This window comes from Pelophylax lessonae, assembly GCF_965119305.1.
Source record: "Pelophylax lessonae genome assembly, chromosome: 11".
Classification (NCBI taxonomy): Eukaryota; Metazoa; Chordata; class Amphibia; order Anura; family Ranidae; genus Pelophylax; species Pelophylax lessonae.
Genome location: NC_138778.1, coordinates 73,726,065 through 73,750,172, shown reverse-complemented (window position 1 = coordinate 73,750,172; position 24,108 = coordinate 73,726,065). Strand labels below are relative to the sequence as shown.

General features: G+C 42.5%; 1 protein-coding gene across 1 annotated transcript in view; it reads right to left on the bottom strand.

Annotated features, from left to right (window-relative positions):
- MLLT6 (MLLT6, PHD finger containing) overlaps nucleotides 1–24,108 on the bottom strand; it is a 320,203-nt gene that overhangs the window by 253,522 nt on the left and 42,573 nt on the right. Inside the window, exons 2-3 of the mRNA XM_082272078.1 lie at nucleotides 21,053–21,132; nucleotides 6,651–6,705 (exon numbers count right to left, since the gene is read on the bottom strand). Of these exons, the coding sequence (XP_082128204.1) occupies nucleotides 6,651–6,705; nucleotides 21,053–21,132 (135 nt within the window). The remainder of the gene's footprint in view (nucleotides 1–6,650; nucleotides 6,706–21,052; nucleotides 21,133–24,108) is intronic.

Sequence of the window (24,108 nt, the reverse complement as noted above, 5' to 3'; positions counted from 1 at the left end):
CTCCTTCCTCACTATTTCTCCAGGGATCATGGACTTAGGGCTCACTTTTAGGTCTTCAAGGGGTTAGGAATGCTCTCTCCAGCAGTAATCTCCAATAGTGGGATTTCTAAATGTATGTCTCAGTATGGGGAGCATAGGAGACAGGAAGCCAATACTATATTAAGTAATACCGTTTATTTTGAGACTTCGGTCCGGTTCACACTTATGCGATGCGGGAAGGCTGCGAATCCGCAGCCTGTTCCCGCATCGCACACGCACCCCCGGCAGTTCACACTGCCATATGCGATACGCTGGGGGTGTCAATGTAATCTTAACGACACCCCCAGTTTGATTGCATATCGCAGTGCGATCTTGCAGTTCGCACAGGATCGGATCGCACAAGTGTGAACCGCTGTGCGATCCGATCCTGATGCGGCTGCAAAAAAGGGTCCTGTGCGAGTTTGCTGCGGGTGCGGGTGCGAATTTAGCCATACAAAGTGTATGGTTAAACTCGCACCGCACAGCCGATCGCATGTAATGAAGGAGCAGTGCGCTCCGACATTACATGCGAACCCCGCACTCGCATCAGTGTGAACCGGGGCTTCCTGATGACGCGAACGATCGCGAAATGCATTGTGGTCTTACCTTGATCGTCTGACCTACGACGTCACTTCCTGTTAGTGGTGGAACGCAAGGCGGAACGCACGCTGCTATTAGAAGACACCACCAGCCATTGTGAAGCCCTGGGAGGATACGGATCGAGGAGCAACTCCAGAGGCATTCATATAAAAAAACAGAGCCTTCTTATAAGTGCTTGGAAAGCCCTTTTTAATGTAAGCACCCATTTTTTATGTATTTTTACATTTGCAAAATAAACGGTATTACACTATATTGGCTTCCTGTCTCCTATGCTCCCCATACTGAGACATACATTTAGAAATCCCACTATTGGAGATTACTGCTGGAGAGAGCATTTCTAACCCCTTGAAGCCCTAAAAGTGAGCCCTAAGTCCATGATCCCTGGAGAAATAGCGAGGAAGGAGGAAAAGAGTTTACCCTATCCACACATTGTAAAAAACGCCTGCAGGGACTGTGTGACCCGCATCCTTCTGGTGAGCATATATTTTAACAGCACTATGCCCACAGGACCGCACGTTGGGATATCCAATATCTGATGCACTCCTGAAGAATTGATTATTCACCACGGGAATCACTATATGGACTAATAAGCCCAATCGTGGCACACTTTGCACATTTTAAACCACCAAAAATTGAATTGATTGCTCCTAGTCACTTTAATACACACCAGCACGGTATCACTTTATGTCACTATTATCTCATGCTTGAGTAACAGTTTATAAAAGGAAAAAAAAAAAAAAATTTTACCCAGCATCGCACTTATGTGTTTTATTGGTTCTTATTTATAATTTTAGTATATTAAGCACAATATAAAGTACTGGCACTATAAGTGATAATTTATTTATATTAAAAAGTTTTATAATTAATATTACTTTGAGCACTGGCACTTTATCACAAAAATATCACTATACATATTTAATTTTATTTTTAATGTGTGCTTATTGATTGTACCTCAACTAAAAATAAGTGTTTTGGTTTACACTACACACCTTATATATTTTATCAGCGCCCTACACTTGTTATTATGAACCAGGTAACATGTTTGGGCTTAGGACAGAGTTAAGGCAGCACAATGTCTTCATTCAATGGAAATCAGAAACCACCTTAGGAAGAAAACGACTGGGTCGAAGTACCACTTAATCTCTGTGGACCACCGGAGAAGGAGAACAGCAGGACAGCGCCGCCAATTCAGACACTCTGCAGCAGAGGTAATAGCCACCAAAAAGGCTACCTTCTGTAACAGTGTAAGCTGAGGAATCTCCCTAAGTTTTCAAAGGGAGGTTTTTGAAGAACAGACAGTACCAATGTAAGAACAGGGACTGTATCGGAAGAGCCACATGACGAACTCCCTGGATAAAAGTGGGAATTAAAGAATGCTTAGCTAAAGGGCATTGAAAAAACCCCACCAAAGCCAACACCTGGCCTGTAATACTACCCAAGGCCAACCGCTGCTAAACCCCTCTTTGGAGGAAAGCCAATATCCTAGCCACTGAAAAGGAGCATGGATGCACCTTAATCAATTCACACAATGAGATGTACAATTTCCACGTACGATGATAAATCTTACTGGAGGTAGATTTTCTAGCCTTCAACAGTGTAGCAATCACTGAGTCAGAAAAACCCCTATCCTTCAACACCTGGCTTTCAACAGCCATGCCGTTAAAGCCAGTGACGGTAAAGCAGGTTGGAAGATCGGCCCTTGAGACAACGGATCTTCCCTGAGAGGAAGTCTCCAAAAAGCTTAGAACTTGGAACTAAACTAGAGAAAAACTTAACATAAATAAATCACCGGGACCGGATGGCTTGCACCCAAGGGTTCTTAAAGAGCTCAGCCAGGTGATAGCCAGACCATTATTCTTGATCTTTATGGATAGTCTACATAGGGGTATGGTGCTAGCTGATTGGATAAAAGCCAACGTGGTACCAATACTTAAAAAAGGGCCTAGATATGTCCCGGGTAACTATAGGCCGGTCAGCCTAAAATCAGGAGTCTGCAAGATTTTGGAGGGGATGTTAAGAGACTACATACAAGACTTTAGTATTTAGAGCGGTATTATTAGTAGTAATCAGCATGGATTCATGAAAAATCGTTCTTGCCAGACCAATCTATTAACCTTCTAAGATGAGGTGAGTTGCCATATAGACAAAGGAAAGCCTGTGGATGTGGTGTATCTGGACTTTGCAAAGCCATTTGACACAGTTCCCAACAAACGCTTACTGTACAAACTAAGGTACGTAGGTATGGACCATAGGGTGAGTACCTGGATAGAGAACTGGCTCCTGGGGAGAGTCCAGAGGGTGGTGATAAATGGGGAGTAGATTGGGCGGGTGTGGAAAGTGGGGTCCCCCAAGGTTCTGTCCTTGGACCAATCCTGTTTAATTTATGCATAAACGACCTAGAGGAGGGGATATCTAGCACAATCTCAGTATTTGTGGATGATACTAAACTAAGCATACCAATATCTTCAATGCAGGATGTGGAAACTTTACAAGCAGACCTGAACAAAATAATGGGGTGGGCAACTACATGGCAGATGAGGTTTAATGTTGAAAAAAGTAAAGTAATGCACTTGGGCGCCAGAAACACGAAAGCAAGCTACTTACTGGGGGGGGACCTCTGGGTGAATCTAAGATGGAAAAGGACCTGGGGGTTCTAGTGGACAACAAGCTTGGCAATGGCATGCAATGCCAAGCCGCTGCAAGCAAAGCCAAAAAAATACTGGCATGTATAAAAAAGGGGATTCACTCCAGAAATAAAGAGATTATTCTCCCACTCTACAAGACTCTGGTCCAGCCACATCTGGAGTATTCCATCCAGTTCTGGGCACCAGTCCTCAGGAAGGATGTGCTGGAGAAAGTCCAGAGAAGGGCAACAAAAATAATTAGGGGAATGGAGGACATCAGCTATGAGGAAAGACTACAGGCATTGAACTTATTCTCTCTGGAAAAAGAGACACTTGAGGGGGGGATATGATTTCAATGTGCAAATACTGTACTGGTGATGACCCTAGCATAAGGAACAAACTTTTCAGAGAAAGGGAATACAATAAGACACGTAACCACTCACTAAAACTAGAGGAAAAACCGTTTAACCTTAAAATACGTAAGGGGTTCTTTACTGTCAGAGCAGTAAGGATGTGGAATTCTCTTCCACAAGCAGTAGTATCAACAGGGAGCATCGATAGCGTCAAAAAAACTATTAGATGGGCACCTTAAAGACCACAACATAAGGGGGTATACAATGTACGGTTAACATCAAACACACACACACATCATAGGTTGAACTGGATGGACTGATGTCTTTTTTCAACCTCACAAACTATGCATGTAACCCTCGCAGAGGCTGAGTTAAGTGGTGACTTGCCCTTAGCGGATAGAGGAAGAAGAGTACTCTTTCCACCTGTGAGCCCTTTGAGCAGTTCATCCAACAAAGACCCAAATAGGCGGTCCCCGGTAAAGAGGACATCTGATAGAGCCTTTTTAGAAGCCTGGTCCGCAGACCAGCTTTCTAGACACACCATTATTGCGTTTAGAACAATTCCACTGACTCGCGACAATTTTGTCACAGTAGGCGGGAAAAGGAAGCACCTTTGCTGCTTTTAGGGGATCTGCAGGCCCCGAGGGGACCGGCGCCCCCCCCCATGTTAAAATTTTCCTGTGCAGTAAAAAAGGAGTCATCCTTACCGCAGAGCCCTCGAAGTGCGTGGACGCAGACCCAGTAGAGTCGCTATATGCTAAGCTCACCCTGAGAACGAACATAACAAGCAGGGGAGGTCACCGAACACAGTCCCACAAGGAGACGCCAGCTAAAGTTCCACAAAAGAACCCCTAGTAGACCTAACGGTCGCCCACTATAAAGAACATAAAAGGACATAGCCCCCTATAAAGGGGAAGAGGGCCCGATCCGGTCACGAGTCCACAGTCAGCTCTGTCAGCTTGATCAGCAGCTCAGACAGCTCGGTTAGGAGCTTGGAAAGCCTGGTCAGTCGCCCGGATAGCTTGGTCAGTCACTCAGACAGCCAGATCTGTCAGCCGCAAGTCGCGGCCTCAATTTTTGGACTGATCCGGCTGCGTGAGGCAAACCAGCTTGGTCAGGCACTTCATCTCGGTCAGCTCGGTCAGGCACTCGGTCGGCTTGGTCAGGTACCCGGACAGTCCGCCACCGATCCAGCCACGTGAGGCGCAGACCCGCAGATGAAGAAACATCCGCTCCCCCCAAAGCCTATAACCAGCGCAGGGAGCCCAAAGGACATCCCTTCCTCAGTCACTAACCCCCAGGGGGCTGGGAACTTGCTCAAGGCCCCCATGTGCGATCCGGACAGCCCAGTCAGCAACAACCTCATCCATCCCCCGTTACTGGAGCAAGTGGCAAAGGCAGCTCCTATCTAACCCCAGGGGGGGCGTGGGGGTAGGTTGGGGCCAAAAGAACACCGTGACTGTTAGAGGGGCTGGGGGAAATGGAAGGGAACACAAAGGTCTGACCATCCCAAGGAGGGGCCCAAGTCCACCCCAAGACCGCAAGAGCTATGGGGAGACACTACTCACCATACCAACGACAATCAGGTGGGCGCCACTCCGGACAGACTACTTTTCCACTCAGGGTTGGGTGCTGATGGCCAGGGGGCATGCTGTGACTCAGGCCGAACCAGGTTGTGTGCGTCCCGGCGAGGTCTTTCACTCGCGGGCCAGCCCCCGTCCATTGGGGCTCTGTCGTGGCGAGGCTATAACCTGCACACTCTCGCTGGCCAGACTGGGAGACCTTAAGGATCTAGGATATCCAGTCCGAAACCCAGTCATGCTGTTCATTGCAGTTCTCTCAGGAACATAACTAGCTAAAAAATTTTAATTTTAACAAAGGTTCCCTTTAAAATAAACAAACAAGCTAAGACCAAAGTCCCAGTCAGGAACTAGGTCCTACTCCTAAACTAGGCAGAAACAAACTGAATCCTATAGAGTGAGTGGGTGTATGATTTCAGGGACTGCCCCATAGGCATGGTAAAGTTTTTTCCTGCCTAGTGTCCTACTCCTGTAGGGGGCAGCATAACCCAATGATTAAGAAGAATATGGAGCTGCATCTGTCAATGAACGATAGAGACATTGCATTTTTCCTTGCACAAGGTTAGATGATGGAAATCAGCGGGGCTTCACTGCACTAAGCTCTGGGGAAATTAGTAAAACGACACTTGCAAAGTGCAGTCTATTTGTCTTTCAATGGTATATTTAACAGATCAAATAGGAGTCCATTAGAGATCTTTACAGTTTGGGTTTAAAGTGGTTCTAAAACCTAAACATTTTTTATGTTGCTACTGTCAATCAAAGCCAGTGAAGAGGAAGCCGGGATGCCAATAGACACAGGCAGCGGGGCTCGGAATCAAACCTGCAGGTGTGCCACCAAAGGAGTGCCTTAAGGGGACTGGAGAAGAGGAGGTTCGGGGTCGCTATGTGCAATTCCATTGCAAAGAGCGGATAAGTATAAACGATATAATAGAAGGACAAACCTGTCTATCCAATCACCCTGTATCAATCAGGCAGGCCCTTGTACTACATAGTTGATGGTAGATATAAAGGAGATTGTACAAACAGATTGTATATTGTATAGTGAGCTTTACAGACTTTCAGGACAGACTTCTGTTTTCTATACTCCTGCCTGTGTTTGAGTACAGAGATGAGTGAGATCTCTTGGATCAATCGCCTGGAGGGGGAGGGAAGGTACAGGGTGTGTGCCAATGAGGTCAGCCGGTGAATTACTTCCTGTGTCTTAGCAGTTTTCATGTCCTAAATCTACATATCAGGAAATCATTAACTTTTTTATGAAACAAGCTGGAGGCTGAGGTTATGCCTTGACCTAAAATATATAGAAAGCTTTTTCTTTTCTGCAACATTAACGGTATATTATTACAAAGGGAAGCTAAAATTTACAAAAAAAAGGTGAACTTAACTTTTAAGCCAGAATGTTTAACTACTACCGTATATAATGCTTTTACTCTTTATATGATGGTAGGCCACCATAAATACCTTGTCTCTTAACTTACCTCCATTGTCCGTTCTCTTAAGCGCCCCCTCTTTATGCGGGCAAAGATCACATCTCTATAAAGAACAAGGAGAAAGAGAATGATTCATTTTGTATGCTGGTGTCCCAATTATTGTTTTCAGTAAGAAAATCGTATTACAAAAATAGAACTAGTATTGACCACTGCTTTTAGATTTTTTTGTCCCACTGTGTCAAGAGTAACAAAGGTTAGAACGTATTCTTGGCCAGTTTTCTGCTTTCTTTCCACATAAACTGTTAAACCTTTCCAACGTGTGTGGTAAATGCCTGTGTGTTGATGGCAGATATGTTTGCCAACTGTGCAAACAGGTATACAGCTACTGGTGGAAGAAGAGGGCGGAGAGAACATGGAACACCACTAGATCTGGCTAAAGACAGAAACTGCCTTGGTCAAAGTCACTAACGACTTTCTGTTAGCTTCTGATTCTGGCTCACTAACTATTCTTATTCTACTGGATCTTAGTTCTGCCTTTGATACTGTAGATCACAATCCTTTTCTCTCCCGACTTGAAACCACATTTGGAGTCTCAGAATTGGCTCTGAAATGGATAAAGTCATATCTTACTAATCGCTGTCACTTTGTTTCTCTTGGCGGATTTCAGTCTGAAGTTGGTCCATTCAAGTTCGGTGGCCCTCAGGGCTCAATCTTGGGTCCTTTACTTTTTAGCATTTACACTTGGCCAACTGCTTAGATCCCATGGGCTCAATTATTACTTCTATGCTGACGACACTCAGATATACATTCACACTAAACCGGATTCTACTTTGGCTGTTTCTCTCCTATCTAACTGTATTTGTGATATAAGTAAAAACTTGGATGGCCCATAATTTCCATCAATCAAACTGTGACAAGGCTGAAGTACTTATTGGCATGCCCAATTAATTATGAAGGCCAGTCCTAATAGCTTATCTATGGAAAGCACTACACTTGAGCTTCAGTCTAAATTGAAGAATCTAGGAGTGATATTTGATGCAAGCTTAACCTTTGATCCACATGTACAAAATGTTGTCAGAAAATGTTTTTTCCACAAAACATTGTTCAGATGCACTGTAGCTGAAAAGCCGATCCATACATTTGTGTTCTCCCGACTTGGCTACTGCAATGCTCTACTCGCTGGTGTATCTAAAACCACTATTAACCACTTGACCTCCAGGAGCTTTACCCTCTGACATGACCAGGCCAATTTTTGCAATAAGGCACTACAATACTTTAACTGAAAATTGCGCGGTCGTGCGGCGCTGTACCCAAATAAAATGTATAACCTTTTTAATTTTTTACCAAAAATAGAGCTTTCATTTGGTGGTATTTGATTACCTATTCAATAACATTATTGAAAAAAATCTAATTTTCTTCATAAATTTAGGCCAATGTGTATTCTGCTACCTTTTTTGGTAAAAAAAAAAAATCCCAATAAGTGTATATTGATTGGTTTACGCAAAAGGTCTAGTGTCAGAATGCGGTGGACATTCTGACACTTTTTGGAGACCAGTGACACTAATACAGTGATCATTGCTGAAAAATATGCACTGTCGCTAATGACACTGACTTGGAAGGGGTTAACATCAGGGGGGATCAAAGGGTTAACAGTGTTTTACTATACTGTGATTACACACACATGCGCATCCCCTACCCAGAAGAGTATATATACGTGACCTGGCAAAGAGGTGCCGCCCTGTAGCAGTAAAACTGCTATAGGGCGAACCTTAAGTGGTTTAATAGACTACAATATGTACGAAATTCTGCAGCCAGAATCCTGACTAGGTCTGGTACAAATGACCATACTACCCCTATCTGGAGTCCTTGTACTGGCTACCGGTCAGGTTTTGAATAGACTTCAAGATCCTCTTGCTCACCTAGAAGTATAGCTCTTCATGGGTTGGCACCCCATTATCTGTGTAAACTTATATCAACTTACTCCCCCCCTCGTAACCTCTGCTCTTCAAATTCCGGTCTTCTGTGTTTCCCCCCTACTCACCTACACTCGATGGGAGACAGAGCCTTCTGCTGCTATGCTCCAAAACTCTGAAATGCACTTCCAAAGAACATTAGAGACTCATCTTCTCTAAACGCATTCAAATCAAATCTAAAAACTTTTTTCTTTACCCAAGCTTTCATGTAATTGTCCCTTTTTCTTTTGTTTTATCCTGTGTTTTTTCTTGCGTTATCTTTATAAAGCGCTTTGAGAAGCTACCTTAACTACATAAAATAAAGTTTAACTATTGTACATAAGACTTTTTTGTGCCAGTATGCGCTAAGAGGTGGTGGATGCAAATTTGGAGTAGGAATTTAAAGTTATTGTAAACGATCACCTTGTAAAACAACCCATTCGGTTTAAAATAGAAATGAAAAGCAAAATATTTGTGTATAGACATAGAAAAAACATTGTAAATAACTTTTTTCCCATTTTTAGAAGTGATCACATTCCCTCTGTTCTAAGCAACATAACAGCTGGGGGGAGGAGAAACAGCAGCACACTGAGCTTCCCAGTGAACAGCTGTGCAGCAGGGGCATGCCAGGACAAGTGTGATCATTTGAGAGCATACGGATTTCCCAGCATAGCTAGAGAACTGACCATAGTGTGCTCTCCTGCTTAGTGTGGTCAGTTTTTAACAGGAAAGCAGAGGGGCTGACAGGAACATCAGGGATTTCACATAAAGGAAGCAATACAAAGAGAACAAGATATCTTCTCATACAAGTACATGGCACAGCAGGCACATATCAGGAATAGGAAGTGTTGGGGTAACATGTGCTTTAACCACTTTACGTCCGCTCACTGTGCCTCTACTGCGGCACAGTGGCTCGTTATCGTCCAGCGACGTAGACCTACATCGCTGGACTCGTCCCCCTGTAGGCGTGGCTCGCACGCCGCTGGAGGCGTGCTCCCGCTGTTTTCATTCACAGCGGGAGTCGGGCCAGGGGAGGAGCGGCAGCGATCGCCGCTGCTCTTCCCAGATCGTCGGGGAATCTAGTTTGGATATCCGCCCGCCTGTGTAAACAGAGCGGGCGGATCTCCCAAGTGACAGGGAGTGACAGATCGGAGTGTTCAGCATAGCTGAACATCCGATCTGTCCCTGACTCACTCAGTCACCTCCCCCCCCCACACATCAGTAAGCACCAGGCATACATTAACCCCTCCCTCCCAGTAACAGTGAATATTTATAGCACTGATTACTGCAGTAATGTCACTGGTACCCCCAAAAGTGTCAAAAATGTCAGTCAAGGGTCCGATCTGTCCGCCGCAATGTCGCAGTCCCGCAAAAAAAAAAAAAAAAAAAAAAAAATCGCAGATCACCGCCATTACTCGTTAAAAAAAAAAAAACACCAAAAATGACAGAAATCTTTCCCTTAGTTAGTAAACGCAATACCTTTTGCGCAAACCAATCAAAATACGCTTATTGTGATTTTTTTTTTACCAAACATAGGTAGCAGAAAACAAATTGGCCAAAAATTTTAAAAAAAATAGATTTTTACATTTTTTTGGGGGGGAATTTCATATAAAAAATGTTAAAAATATTATTTTTTCAAAATAAACGCTCTTTTTTTGTTTATAGCGCAAAAAGAAAAAAATCGCACAGGTGATCAAATACCACCAAAAGAAAGCTCTATTTGTGGGGAAAAAAAGGACTTAAATTTTGTTTGGGTACAGCGTCGCACGACCGCGCAATTGTCAGTTAAAGTCGCACAGCGCCGATTCGCAAAAAGTGGCCTGGACGTAAGACAGCAAAATCCTCCGGTGGTAAAGTGGTTAAATCACAGTCTCTTACACAGCCCCCTACACTTTGCTGCACTTACCTACCTGTCACTCCTCTTTCAGGCTACCTTTCTCTATATGGACCTGCTGCACTCCTAGTATAATCTGCAGTTCTTACCTCCTCATACGCAGCATGTCCACCACTAGCATCAACCCTCTTCCTGTACAACTCTAACTGGATATGTCAAATGGCTGGTATCCCCAAGGCAAGATGAACGTGAGCATACAGCCCTTGCTATACTGATACCCACCCCTTGACCTTCAGCATTATGCTTTGAAAAACCTACCAAAACACCAGTGCCAGATGGCAAAAGGAACCAGCTCTTTCGATACTTACTGTGCCCAGGAGTGAGAGGCAGAAAGTTAGGGGAGACCTTACATTCTACCTACTCCACCGCCCCATGGGAAACAAGAAGGTTAACTGTTAATTGTGGATTGGGACAGTATTAATTACGATTAAGTAAAAAAAAAAATCAAAAAAAAATCATGTAATATTATTTAATATGAAAACGTGCCCTGGCAAGTCTCTAGTGCAGGATCTAAAAGAGAAGGCAAGAACTCCTTCCTTACCTCAGATGCCAGAACTGTAACATTTTCCTGTAATATTGCCTCATTCCACTGGACTATAGCTATGGTAGCCACAGCCTGCCAACCAGTACAAATAAATGTACATATGCCACAGAGCCAGCCCACATCATTCACAGCTCTTAATTTATGTTTATTATTACAGGGTGCTGTGATGTAAGCAGAAAGTGCTACACGTATAAGCTATTGTCTAAAACATTCTTGGTGCTTCATAGTGTATGTGTTTCTTTTTGATGCATACATCTTAGTGCTGACAGATCTTCTCCTAGAGCAGCCATTCTCAAGCAGGGTTCAGTTTAAGGCCCCTTTCACACTGTCGGTTCCGTCGGCGGACTCCGTTTTTCTCAGCGGGATCGATCCGCTGATCCCCCGCTGAGCAGGTGGATGGCAGCTCCGTCTCCGCTGTGTGCAGAGACGGAGCTGTCAGGTCCTCGCTGTCCTCTATGGGGGAATCGGATGAGAATGGACCGCCTGTCCGTTCTCATCCGATCCCATCCGCCAGACGGATGGAAAATAGGGTTTCCATCCGTCCAGGTTTGACAGACAGGATCGGATCGGGTGGCAGCGGGTGTCAGCGGACATGTCTCCACTGACATTCGCTGCCCCATAGAGATGCATGGGGCATCCGTTCAGATCTGCCTGAAAAACTGACAAGCGGATCTGAAAGGCCCGCATGTGTGAAAGGGGCCTAAACCTAGGGTTACTACAAATGTTGTTAGGGGTTCCTTAACCACTTTACCACTGGAGGATTTTCCTGCTTAACGTCCAAGCCACTTTTTGCAACTTGGCAATGCGCGACTTTAACTGACAATTGCACGGTCATGCAACGCCGTGCCCAAACGAAATTTACCTCCTTTTTTCCCCAGAAACAGAGCTTTCTTTTGGTGGTATTTGATCACCTCTGCGATTTTAATTTTTTGCGATATTAATAAAAAAAAAGAGCGAAAAGTTTGCGAAAAAATTGACATTTTCTACTTTGACAGTTAAAAAATATCCAATATATTAAATTTTTGTCATATATTTAGGCCAAAATGTATTTAGCTACATGTCTTTGACAAAAAAATTCTCAATGAGCGTATTTTTAACCGCTTTAAGACCGGAAGATTTTACCCCATTCCGGATCAGGCTATATTTTGCGATTCGGCACTGCGTTACTTTAATGGACAATTGCGTGGTTGTGTGTCGCTGTACCCAAATTAAATTGATGTCCTTTTTTCCCCACAAATAGAGCTTTCTTTTGGTGGTATTTGATCACCTTTTTAATTTTTGAAAAAAACAGCGACAATTTTGAAAAAAAAAAAAACATTTTTTACATTCTGATATATAACATTCCCAAAAGAAATTTATAAATCAAAATTTTTTTTAACATTTTAGGCCAATTTGTTTTCTGCTACATATTTTTGGTAAACAAAAATCACAATAAGCGTATTTTAACTGGTTTGCGCAAAAGTTATTGCATTTACTAACTACGGGAAGGATTTGTCATTTTTATTGTTTATTTTTTTTTTACTAGTAATGGTGGCGATCTGCAATTTTTTTTTGCGGGACTGCGACATTGCGGCGGACAGATCGGACCCTTGATTGACATTTTTGACACTTTTGGGGGTACCAGTGACATTACTACAGTAATCAGTGCTATAAATATGCACTGTTACTGTAACAATGACACTGGCAGGGAAGGGGTTAACTTTATTGGTGCTCAAGGGGTTAAATGTATATCTCATGCTTACTGACGTGTGTGGAGGAAGGGGTTGTGTGACACAGACACAGATCGCAGGTTCAGCTATGCTGAATCCTGTAATCTGTCACAGAGGAGATCCGCCCGCTTTGTTTACACAAGCGGGGCGGATTTCCTCACTCGATCCCCGACGATCGGGGAAGAGCGGCGGTGATCACCTCCTCTCCTACCGTGGCCCGACTCCTGCTGTGTCTGAATACAGCGGGCGCGCGCCGCCGAGAGAGGGGAGAGTCTGGTGACATAGGTCTACGTCACCAGACCTTAATGAGCCACTTTGCCGCAGTAGCAGCACAGTGAGCAGTGGCAAGTGGTTAAACAATTTCTGACACCAATGATCTTTTTAGTGGTCAAGGAAGAAGTATCGCCTTTTTTGCACTTTAGGGCTCTTTCACACGGGTGTTCCTTTTTTTTTGCCCGATCAGGTCCTTTTTTTTTTTTGTAACGGACACGGATGACACTTGTGTCATCCGGTCCGTATGTCCGTTTTTCATCCCATCCGTTTGCGGATGAAAAACTGACATAATGCATGTCTATGTAAATACGGATGTCAGCGGATGACACCACTGACATCCGTTTTTGCTTCAGTTCCGTTTTTTGAAAGGAAGAAAAAATAGGGTTCTCCTCCGTTCAAAAAAACTGAACTGAACTGAACTGACAAAAAATGGATGTCAGAGGATGATCATCCGATGACATCCGTATTTACATAGAGATACATTATGTCAGTTTTTCATCCGCAAACGGATGGGATGAAAAACGGACATACGGAACGCCCGTGTGAAAGAGCCCTTATATGACTTTTTGTATTTAATGTAATTTTTACATTGGGAGATAGGAATTTAATTTCATTAGAATATTTGTGGGAATAGAAGATTTAATAGTTGACATTAGGGAGGAGATCTTTTATACTTCTTATTTTTTTATATATTTTATATATAATCAAAGCGACCACATTATTTATATACTTTGATCACTATGCTCATTTGGACCTTCAAAGCTGCAGAAGTTTGTCTGTACCCTTCCCTAGATCTGTGCCTCGATACAATCCTGTCTCAGAAGTCTACAGACAATTCTTTGGACGTCATGGCTTGGTTTGTGCTCTGACATGCCTTGTTAACTGTGGGACCTTACAGTATACTGCCAGGTGTGTGCCTTTCTAAAGTATGTCCAATCAACTGAATTTACCACAGGTGGACTCCAATCAAGCTGTAGAAACATCTCAAGGATGATCAGTGGAAACAGGATTCACCTGAGCTCAATTTTGAGTGTCATGGCAAAGGCTGTGAATACTTGCATGTGATTTTTTTAATTTTTTATTTTTAATACATTTGCAAAGATTTCAAACGTCTTTCACATTGTTATTATGGGGTACGGTTTGTTCCAAATTATTTTTTGTGTTACAGCCTGTGTTACAAAATGTATTTAACTCATTATTTTCCTCAAAATTCTACAAAGTGCTGTGAATACTTTCCGGATGCACTGCATTCTTCTTCGTGCCTGGCATCCCCTTTTTCTATCTCCCTGGCACACTGTGTTCGTAGATCTACCTTCTGATACTGATCGGGATTAGGTGTTCTTTGACCCTGGGAAGGAATGTTCACTGTCCCTTCCTGTAGGGGGATCTGTTCGAAGAAGTGCTAATGCCAATCATTAGCTTGAGAGGTATTGAAAGTCGGTGGGTGCATTTGAGCACTGGGGAGCTGGGGTGCATCCAATGTTGTGAATTTAATGATGATATCACTGATTTAAGTATACGTTGTTAAACTTGCTCAAGGCTCACACTGGAGATTATCACTGGTGCACCAACACTTAACCTAAATGGACACGCATTTAAATGGACATAAATGCATATGCACATTGAATGGTGTATATTTGTTTTGATAGTTTTTTAAATTTTTTTATATATAGTATACATTTAAAAACTTTTTGTTTTCCTTTTAAAATTACCACTATGCTTCCTCATGGTCAGTCATACTGTGTTTGGATGAATAGGTTACGAGTCCTATCATACTAATGACTAAATAAACAGGCATTTCTACATCGACCACCAATTTTAAGGGATCAGTTTTCACTGTCTGTATTTACTTTTGGCCATTATTATTATTCATTTAGTTTCTGAAAATGATGTTCTTGTATAGAGCAGCCCCAGATGACACATACTCCACAATCCTTTTTCTTATCCTTATAGCTGCTAATATAGTAACTATTAGCATGTTTTCCCTGAGATCTCAAAGTTATTTTAAGGGTTCCTCCATGTTAAAACCTTTGAGATTATCCTAAAGTGTGGTGTGCCTGTATGTAGATCTTCAATAATGCTGGCACTGAGAAAGTAGCTAGAGGTCTTTCTGAATTGTGCTAGCTCTTTCAAAGTATATATGATTTAACCACTTGCCGACCGCCGCCCGACTATATACGGCGGCGGTCAGCCCCTCCCAGGCAAAGTGACGTACCGGTACGTCACTAGCCTGGGAGCGAATAGGGGGCGAGCGCACGCCTCCGGAGGCGCGCTCCCGCCCCCGCTCATACCAGACGAAGCCGGCACGTGTGACCGGCGGACCCGATGTCCGCCGGTCACTTGCGATCGTCGGGTAGAGAGGGAGAAAGGCAGGCGGCTAATGTAAACAAAGCCGCCTGTCATTCTCCCCTGTGTAAAAGCACAGATCACTCGGTCCTTCTATGTAGGACCGTTGATCTGTGCTGTTACACCACTAGCCACATCCAATGACAGTTAGAAACACGCCCCTAGGGACACACTTAACCCTTCCCTCTCCAATAAAGTTAACCCCTTCCCTCCCAGTGTCATTTTTACAGTAACAGTGCATATGTATAGCACTGATTACTGTAGTAATGCCACTGGTACCCCCAAAAGTGTAAAAAATGTCAGTCAAGAGTCCGATCTGTCCACCGCAATGTCGCAGTACCGCAAAAAAATTGCAGATCGCCGCCATTACGCGTTAAAAAAAAAAAAAAAACAACAAAAATGACAAAAATCTTTCCCTTAGTTAGTAAACGCAATAACTTTTGCGAAAACCAATCAAAATACGCTTATTGTGATTTTTTTTACCAAACATAGGTAGTATAAAACAAATTGGCCAAAAATTAAAAAAAAATGTGATCTTTACATTTTTTGGGGGGGGGGGGGGGGAATTTCATATAAAAAAAATGTGAAAAATATTGTTATTTTTGCAATATTGTCGCTCTTTTTTTGTTTATAGCGCATGATCAAAAAAAAAAAAAAAAAATCGCACAGGTGATCAAATACCACCAAAAAAAGCTCTGTTTGTGGGAAAAAAGGACGTCAAATTCATTTGGGTACAGCATCGCAAGACCGCGCAATTGTCCATTAAAGTCACGCAGTGCCGAATCGCAAAATACCCCCTGGTCAGGAAGGGGGTAAAATCTTCCGGCGCTTAAGTGGTTAATTTTAATAAATAACACACGTCTAGTATACTAGACTAAAACTGAATCCTATAGCAGAGTGATTGGATGTATGCCTTCAGGGACTGCCCCATAGGCGTGGTAACATTTTTTCCTGCCTAGTGTCCTACTCCTGTAGGGGGCAGCATAACCCAATGGTTAAGAAGAATATGGGGCTGCGTCTGTCAATGAACGATAGAGAAAAATTTTTATTTTTTATTTTTTTTCCTTTACATAAAGTTGTCACTTAAATGATATATTGCTCAAACACACCATGGCTGTATGTGAAATTACAGCCCAAAATACAGTCTGCTGCTTCTTCTGGGTACAGGGATACCACATGTGAGTATTTTTGGCAGTCTAAACGCGTACAGGACCCCAAAAACCAATCAACGCCTTCAGGCTTTCTAAGGGCGTAAATTGTTGTTTTCATTCCTCACTACTTATCACGGTTTCAGAGGCCATGAAATGCCAAGATAGCAAACCCCCCCACCCCCCCAAATAACCCCTTTTCGGAAAGTAGACACCCCAAGGTATTTGCAAGAGGCATGGTGAGTATTTGTTTTGGAAAGGAAAGAAAAGGTAAATGTGTTTTTTATTTTTTTTTTTTGAGTTTTAAAAACTTTGAGACAAAAGGCGAGATCTGCAAAATACTCAACATGCCTCTCAGCAAAACAGCTTAGGGTGTCTACTTTCCGAAAAGGGGTCATTTGGGGGGGTTGTGCTATTTTGGCATTTCATGGCCTCCAAAACTGTGATAGGTGGTGAGGAGGAGCGAAATCAACAATTTACGCCCTTAGAAAGCCTGAAGGCAGTGATTGGTTTTCGGGGTCCTGTATGCGGCTAGACTGCCAAAAAGTCTTACACATGGAGTATTCCCATACTCAGGAGAAGCAGCAGAATGTATTTTGGGGTGTAATTCCTCATATACCCATGGCATGCATGAGCAATATATAATTTCAATGACAACTTTGTGGAAAAAAAAAAAAAAAAATATATATATATATATATATATATATATATATATATATATATACATATATATAGTGCCTTGCGAAAGTATTCGGCCCCCTTGAACTTTTCAACCTTTTGCCACATTTCAGGCTTCAAACATAAAGATATAAAACTGTAATTTTTTGTGAAGAATCAACAAGTGGGACACAATCATGAAGTGGAACGAAATTTATTGGATATTTTAAACTTTTTTAACAAATAAAAAACTGAAAAATTGGGCGTGCAAAATTATTCAGCCCCCTTAACCACTTACCGCAAAGTGACGTAGGACTACGTCGGCAAACTTTGCGGGGGTAAACCGGGATGATGCCTCTAGCTAGAGACACTATCCCGGTACCGTGGTTTACAGCCGACGGTTGGCTTTCCGTCAGTAACGACCGATGCGGCTCGGGAGCCGCTCGATCGTTACCCGGGTGAGCAGGAGGGGACGCCCCCTCCCGCCACCTTCCATGACTTTGCTCGGGGCTCCCATCCGCCGGCTGGATGGAGTCCCGATCAAAGCCGGAAACAGCTTTGATCGGGTCTCCGATGACGTAACACGGAGGCGGTGTCCATGACGTCACTTCCGGGTTACTGTGCTGCAAAAGGCTGCAAATTTAAAAAACGGCTGTATGCAAAAACGCGTTTTGCATACATGGAAGTGTAGTGGAGGGGTCGAGGGTCTTTTAGACCCTCAATCCCTCCATAAAGAGTACCTGTCACTGCATATTGGTGTCACAAGGGATGTTTACATTGCTTGTGACAGCAATAAAAGTGATCAGATTTTTTTTTTTAAAAAAAAACCTGTAATAAAGTTACAAAAAATAAAATAAATAGGAAAAAAAAAAAAAATTTTAGCCGCCCCGGTCATCATTAGCTCGCGCACACAAAAAAAAAATGTATACGGAAGTTGAGCCGCGAATGAAATCGCTGTTCAAACCACACATGTGAGGTATCGCCACGATCGCCAGAGCATGAGCAATAATTTTAAAAAAAAGAGCTACACTCTAACTCTAAACTGGTAACCGTTAAAAATAATTTAAAGCGTCGCCTATTGAGATCTCCATTGACCGTAGTTTGTCGCCATCCCACGGGTGTGCGCAATTTTAAACCGTAACATGTTGGGTATCTATTTATTTGGCGTGACATCATCTTTCACAATATACAAAAAATGGGCTAACTTTACTGTTTAGTATTTTTTAAATGCAGTGAAATATGATTTTTCAAAATTTTTCCAAAAAAATGGCGTTTTAAAGACCGCTGCGCAAATAACGCGTGACAAAAAATATTGCAATGACCAACATTTTATTCTCCAGAGTCTTTGCTAAAAAAATATATATAATGTTTAGGGGTTCTAAGTAGTTTTCTAGGAAAAAATACTGGTTTTATCTTGTAAACAAAAAGTGTCCGAAATAGGGATGGGGCTTAAGTGGTTAAGTTAATACTTTGTAGCGCCACCTTTTGTTGCGATTACAGGTGTAAGTCGCTTGGGGTATGTCTCTTATCAGTTTTGCACATCGAGAGACTGACATTTTTGCCCATTCCTCCTTGCAAAACAGCTCGAGCTCAGTGAGGTTGGATGGAGAGCATTTGTGAACAGCAGTTTTCAGTTCTTGATTGGATTCAGGTCTGGACTTTGACTTGGCCATTCTAACACCTGGATATGTTTATTTGTGAACCATTCCATTGTAGATTTTGCTTTATGTTTTGGATCATTGTCTTATTGGAAGACAAATCTCCGTCCCAGTCTCAGGTCTTTTGCAGACTCCATCAGGTTTTCTTCCAGAATGGTCCTGTATTTGGCTCCATCCATCTTCCCATCAATTTTAACCATCTTCCCTGTCCCTGCTGAAGAAAAGCAGGCCCAAACCATGATGCTGCCACCACCATGTTTGACAATGGGGATGGTGTGTTCAGAGTGATGAGCTGTGTTGCTTTTAGACCAAACATAACGTTTTGCATTGTTGCCAAAAAGTTCCATTTTGGTTTCATCTGACCAGAGCACCTTCTTCCACATGTTTGGTGTGTCTCCCAGATGGCTTGTGGCAAACTTTAAACGACACTTTTTATGGATATCTTTAAGAAATGGCTTTCTTCTTGCCCCTCTTCCATAAAGGCCAGATTTGTGCTGTATACGACTGATTGTTGTCCTATGGACAGAGTCTCCCACCTCAGCTGTAGATCTCTGCAGTTCATCCAGAGTGATCATGGGCCTCTTGGCTGCATCTCTGATCAGTCTTCTCCTTGTATGAGCTGAAAGTTTAGAGGGACGGCCAGGTCTTCGTAGATTTGCAGTGGTCTGATACTCCTTCCATTTCAATATTATCGCTTGCACAGTGCTCCTTGGGATATTTAAAGCTTGGGAAATCTTTTTGTATCCAAATCCGGCTTTAAACTTCTCCACAACAGTATCTCGGACCTGCCTGGTGTGTTCCTTGTTCTCATGATGCTCTCTGTGCTTTAAACAAACCTCTGAGACTATCACAGTGCAGGTGCATTTATACAGAGACTTGATTACACACAGGTGGATTCTATTTATCATCATTAGTCATTTAGGTCAACATTGGATCATTCAGAGATCCTCACTGAACTTCTAGAGAGAGTTTGCTGCACTGAAAGTAAAGGGGCTGAATAATTTTGCACGCCCAATTTTTCAGTTTTTTATTTGTTAACAAAGTTTGAAATATCCAATAAATTTCGTTCCACTTCATGATTGTGTCCCACTTGTTGAGTCTTCACAAAAAATTACAGTTTTATATCTTTATGTTTGAAGCCTGAAATGTGGCAAAAGGTCGCAAAGTTCAAGGGGGGCGAATACCTTCGCAAGGCACTGTGTATATATATATATATATCTCATTTAGAATTGCTGCACATTCAATATTTAAATTCAAGGTTAATAAAAATTACCTTTGGTTTTCTTTTCAACCCACAGCTGCTGTCATTTTATGCCAAACTGGAAGTCTTCTGTACTTAGTTTATGTACAGGACTTCCCTAGAAATGTCATTTTCTGCATGTGTGATTGGCTCACAGATTTTCCCAGAAGTTTGCACTGAGATACTAATAAAAATTATAGGTATCCTCTGCAATAGGAAATATAGTATACACAATATATATTTTTTGAAAGCAAAGACCCTGGAGAATAAAATGGGGGTTGTTGTATATTTTATGTCACACAATATTTGAGCAGTGGTTTATGAAACACAAATTTTCAGGAAAAATGACACTTTATATTTTACCTAACAATTGAGTGTACTGTTTTGGGTGCACTTAAATTAAACAATGATGTTACGCAGAGTAGGTAGATAACATATCACTTTAAAATTCCACATTCCAATGGACTGGTGACAAACTACAGTACATTAAATTATTCATAACCAATACTTTAAAAACCTTTAGAGGGGACTTAAGAATGAGGTCTGGCACTACAATTAGTGTTTTCACGCTGACGTCTGTAGCAATACCTCACGTGTTGTACAATCACCATTTACATATGTGTGCAAGACCTACGTGCGCATTTACATTTGTGCATGAGCATGGGGAGATAGGGAGCTTTAATTTATTTTTCTAATAGAATTCACTTTTTTTTTTTTACACTCTCTAAATTGTTTTTTACATCAATTTATTGCCAGCAAGCCACACAGGATGCAGTGGTCCCAGGCTCCCTAATTGCACTTTAGAGCCTGGAAACAGCAGAGGGGAAATCCCCCTTCCATGCCCTGTAAAAGTGTTTAGCTACAGTACAGCTATGATCCTGGTATAACCACTTCCCGACGAGGATACATATGCATGTACGGTGGTCGGGAATCTGTTTAAATCCTTAAAACGTACATACAGTAGATCACAAAAAGGGGAACCACTTTAAGGGCTGAATATATCAGTATGCATATGGGTCACAAACTCACCACTCTGGCAGCTCGTTCTTGTGATTCGCATTTTCGGCAGAACCATGGTCCTGTGGGCACCTGCACAATCCCATAACATGCTGAAAGAAATGATAAAGCGTTACATGACTAAAAACAAATTTAAAGAGGTCTATGTTGCAGTGCACAGCAGCCCTTAAAGCTGATCTCTAGTTTTTAGTGAAGTTTAAATACATTGTTGGTCCAAACAAACTATTTACTTAATTAACAGATGCAGAAGCTATATGTGCTATATAAATCTGAGGCTACATACAATAGCTGTAGCTAAATACAGTTGTACAGAACTTCCCATCCCGCTTCTGAAACAAAATAGAGTCAGAATGAGCGCTCTCAGCCATTCACAGGAAGCTTTGTATTCCATGAATGAATACAAAGCTTCCTCTGACTGGAAGAGGCAGAGATAGTGAGTCAGCTAATCAGAGGAAGCCTTGCATTCATTCACACAATACAAAGTTTGCTGTGAATGGATGAGTAGAGCTAAGCCCTACACGATTTCATTACGGGAGTAGAATGGGACGTTTCCATGAACATAATGCTGTATACTATATGTACACTAGCTGAAGCTACATACAGTTCACACAGACCACACAGCTGTTGCATCTGTTGGTGAAGTAAATAATTAATTTGGACTAGTTTGGTCCAAACTTTTGAAACTTCACTGGAGACCAGAATAAATGACACTTTCAAAAATCAGCAATTAGTTAAGATGACCAAATACAGTTAAAGGGGTTCCAAAGGCTAAAGGTTTAAATCTGTGCAGCAGCCCCCCCCCCCAATACTTATCTGAGCCTCATCACAATCCAGCGATGTGCACGAGAGCCCCAGCTCTCTGGGGACTCTCCCTCCTCATTGGCTGGGACAGCAGATGGAGCCATTAGCTCCGGCGGCTGTCAATCACACCAAGTGAGCCAATAAGGAGAGAGAGAGGGCAAGGCAGAGCTGTGTGTAAATGGACACGCAGAGCATCGGCCCAGGAGTGAGCCTCCTTGAGTGCCCCGATTGTGAGCTGCTTGCTCTGGGGGCACTGGGCATGAGTGAGGGGCCAGGAGCACCGTAGGGGGGACCCGAGAACAGGAGAATTGGGGTTTCTCTGTGCAAAACCACACACACACAAAGCATGAGAGTATAACATGTTTATAAAAAAAAAAAAAACATACATACACATTATATTATATATATATATATATATACACACACACACACAGGAACAGAGCTGAGGCTGTCAATCTCCTCCTGCAGCTCCCTTCCATGTCACATTTTTTTCTCTTGGTGTCAGGAAAACATGTCAGAAGTGATTCATGCTGATAGCAGAGGAACAAAGCAGCAGACAGAAATTACACTTTCAGCTCTAATTAAGACAAGTACACACTATAGAAGGATATGCTTTGTTCATATTTCATGTCTGAGTTTTACAATCACTTTAAGCTATAAAAACAAAAAAATAAAAGTGCACAAACCCCGAATCCTTCTGAAGAAGAGGGTAGGGTTATTAACACCAAGTCGCCTGACAAGTTGGAGTAGAGTGAACCGAGTCTTACTGTCCCCTTAAGGTGAATATGCAGCAAAGTATCAATGTGTCCTCCCAGCTGACCATCAAGGGGAGTACCAGGCCTTCCAATGAGGAAAGAAAGGACACTCAGGTGTTGAATACTCTCTTCATTGTGGGGATCACTAGGTGAACAAATTTGAAAGGCGATAAGTTGACTCTAGGACAGAACGATCAAGAGTCACAGTTTGCACACACTGTCCAGCTAGGAAGTAGGCCACCTAGTCTTATGCAGGGGAATTCACAAACCTTTACAGAGGTGAAAGTACAGCAGCATCCAGATGTCTAGGTCAGGTCAGGAGACCAACCAAATAAAGATCCCTGACAAATCAAGAACTAACCTGAGAGCCAGACTCAAAAGGCAAATCATAAGGATAACTTTTAGGAGAATCCTCCCAATATGGGAGGAAGGGACCCTATTCATTCAGCAAAATGTAAATGAATTTCTTGGTTAGAGGAGACTCGAGTGCCTTGCCCAGATTCCAGACTACCTAACTCAGTGGGAGAGGGCAAAAAGGACAAGGATTGCACAAAAATATGGAACCATGCTAAATGAGAATTCCACAGCAATCCCCAATAACCCCAGAAGGGCTGAACAAGGAAAAGTCTGCCACACACACACACACAAAAGTAATGGGCCATACACACTATAAGATTTTCCGAAGACTTGCCAGATTGCATACAAATTGAAAGTGTTTAGGTTTGACCTCATATTATATGGTTTTGGTAAGTCTGAAGGAAAAAGTCTTCAGAAAATCTTATAGTGTGTATGGCCCATTAGGAATTGAGGCAAATAGCTCTACTCAAAGACAACTCAAGGTTACCATTATTAGATAGTCTGTAAATTCAGGACCCTTTCTACTGCATAAACTAAGAATGCAAGAAAAAAAATCTCTTTGGGGGTGTGTCGGAGGATACAGAAGAGCCAGATCCTTGTAAAAGGTAAGGAAGCTATGGTAACTGATTCCTGTCGACTTTGTAGGTCAAAAAGACTAAAAGTGAAGCACCACAAGAGGTTAAACCACTTGTAAGGGAAAATAACTCCTCTGTGAGCAGGAGTGCAGGTTTGAGTGGAATGCAATTGCCCAAGGATAGGTGCTGAACCTGGATAGTCTTCATCCATCGTCTCCCACCTGCGAAAATGGTTCTGAAACACTTCTGGTGAAGATTTTATTCTAGGACTTGCCAGCTAGAACAGTCTGCCCGGCAAATTGTCCATGCCTGGGATGTGAATGGTGGGCAAGGTTGGAATGTGAGGTTCTCCTGGATGTGTGCCACTTGGTTGTAGGGACAACCAAGTCACTAAGAGTTTCAGTATGTTGATTGGGAAATGAGAGCGTCATCGACCTAGACCCTTGCACCCATAAAAGGTGTCCATGACTCCTCCCCAGCCTGGCATCTGTCTTGAAGCATCTTTAAGATAACATAAGAAAGGATTTACATGACTTCAGAACCAATTTCATAACCACCAGGCCAGAGATATCCTGGTTTG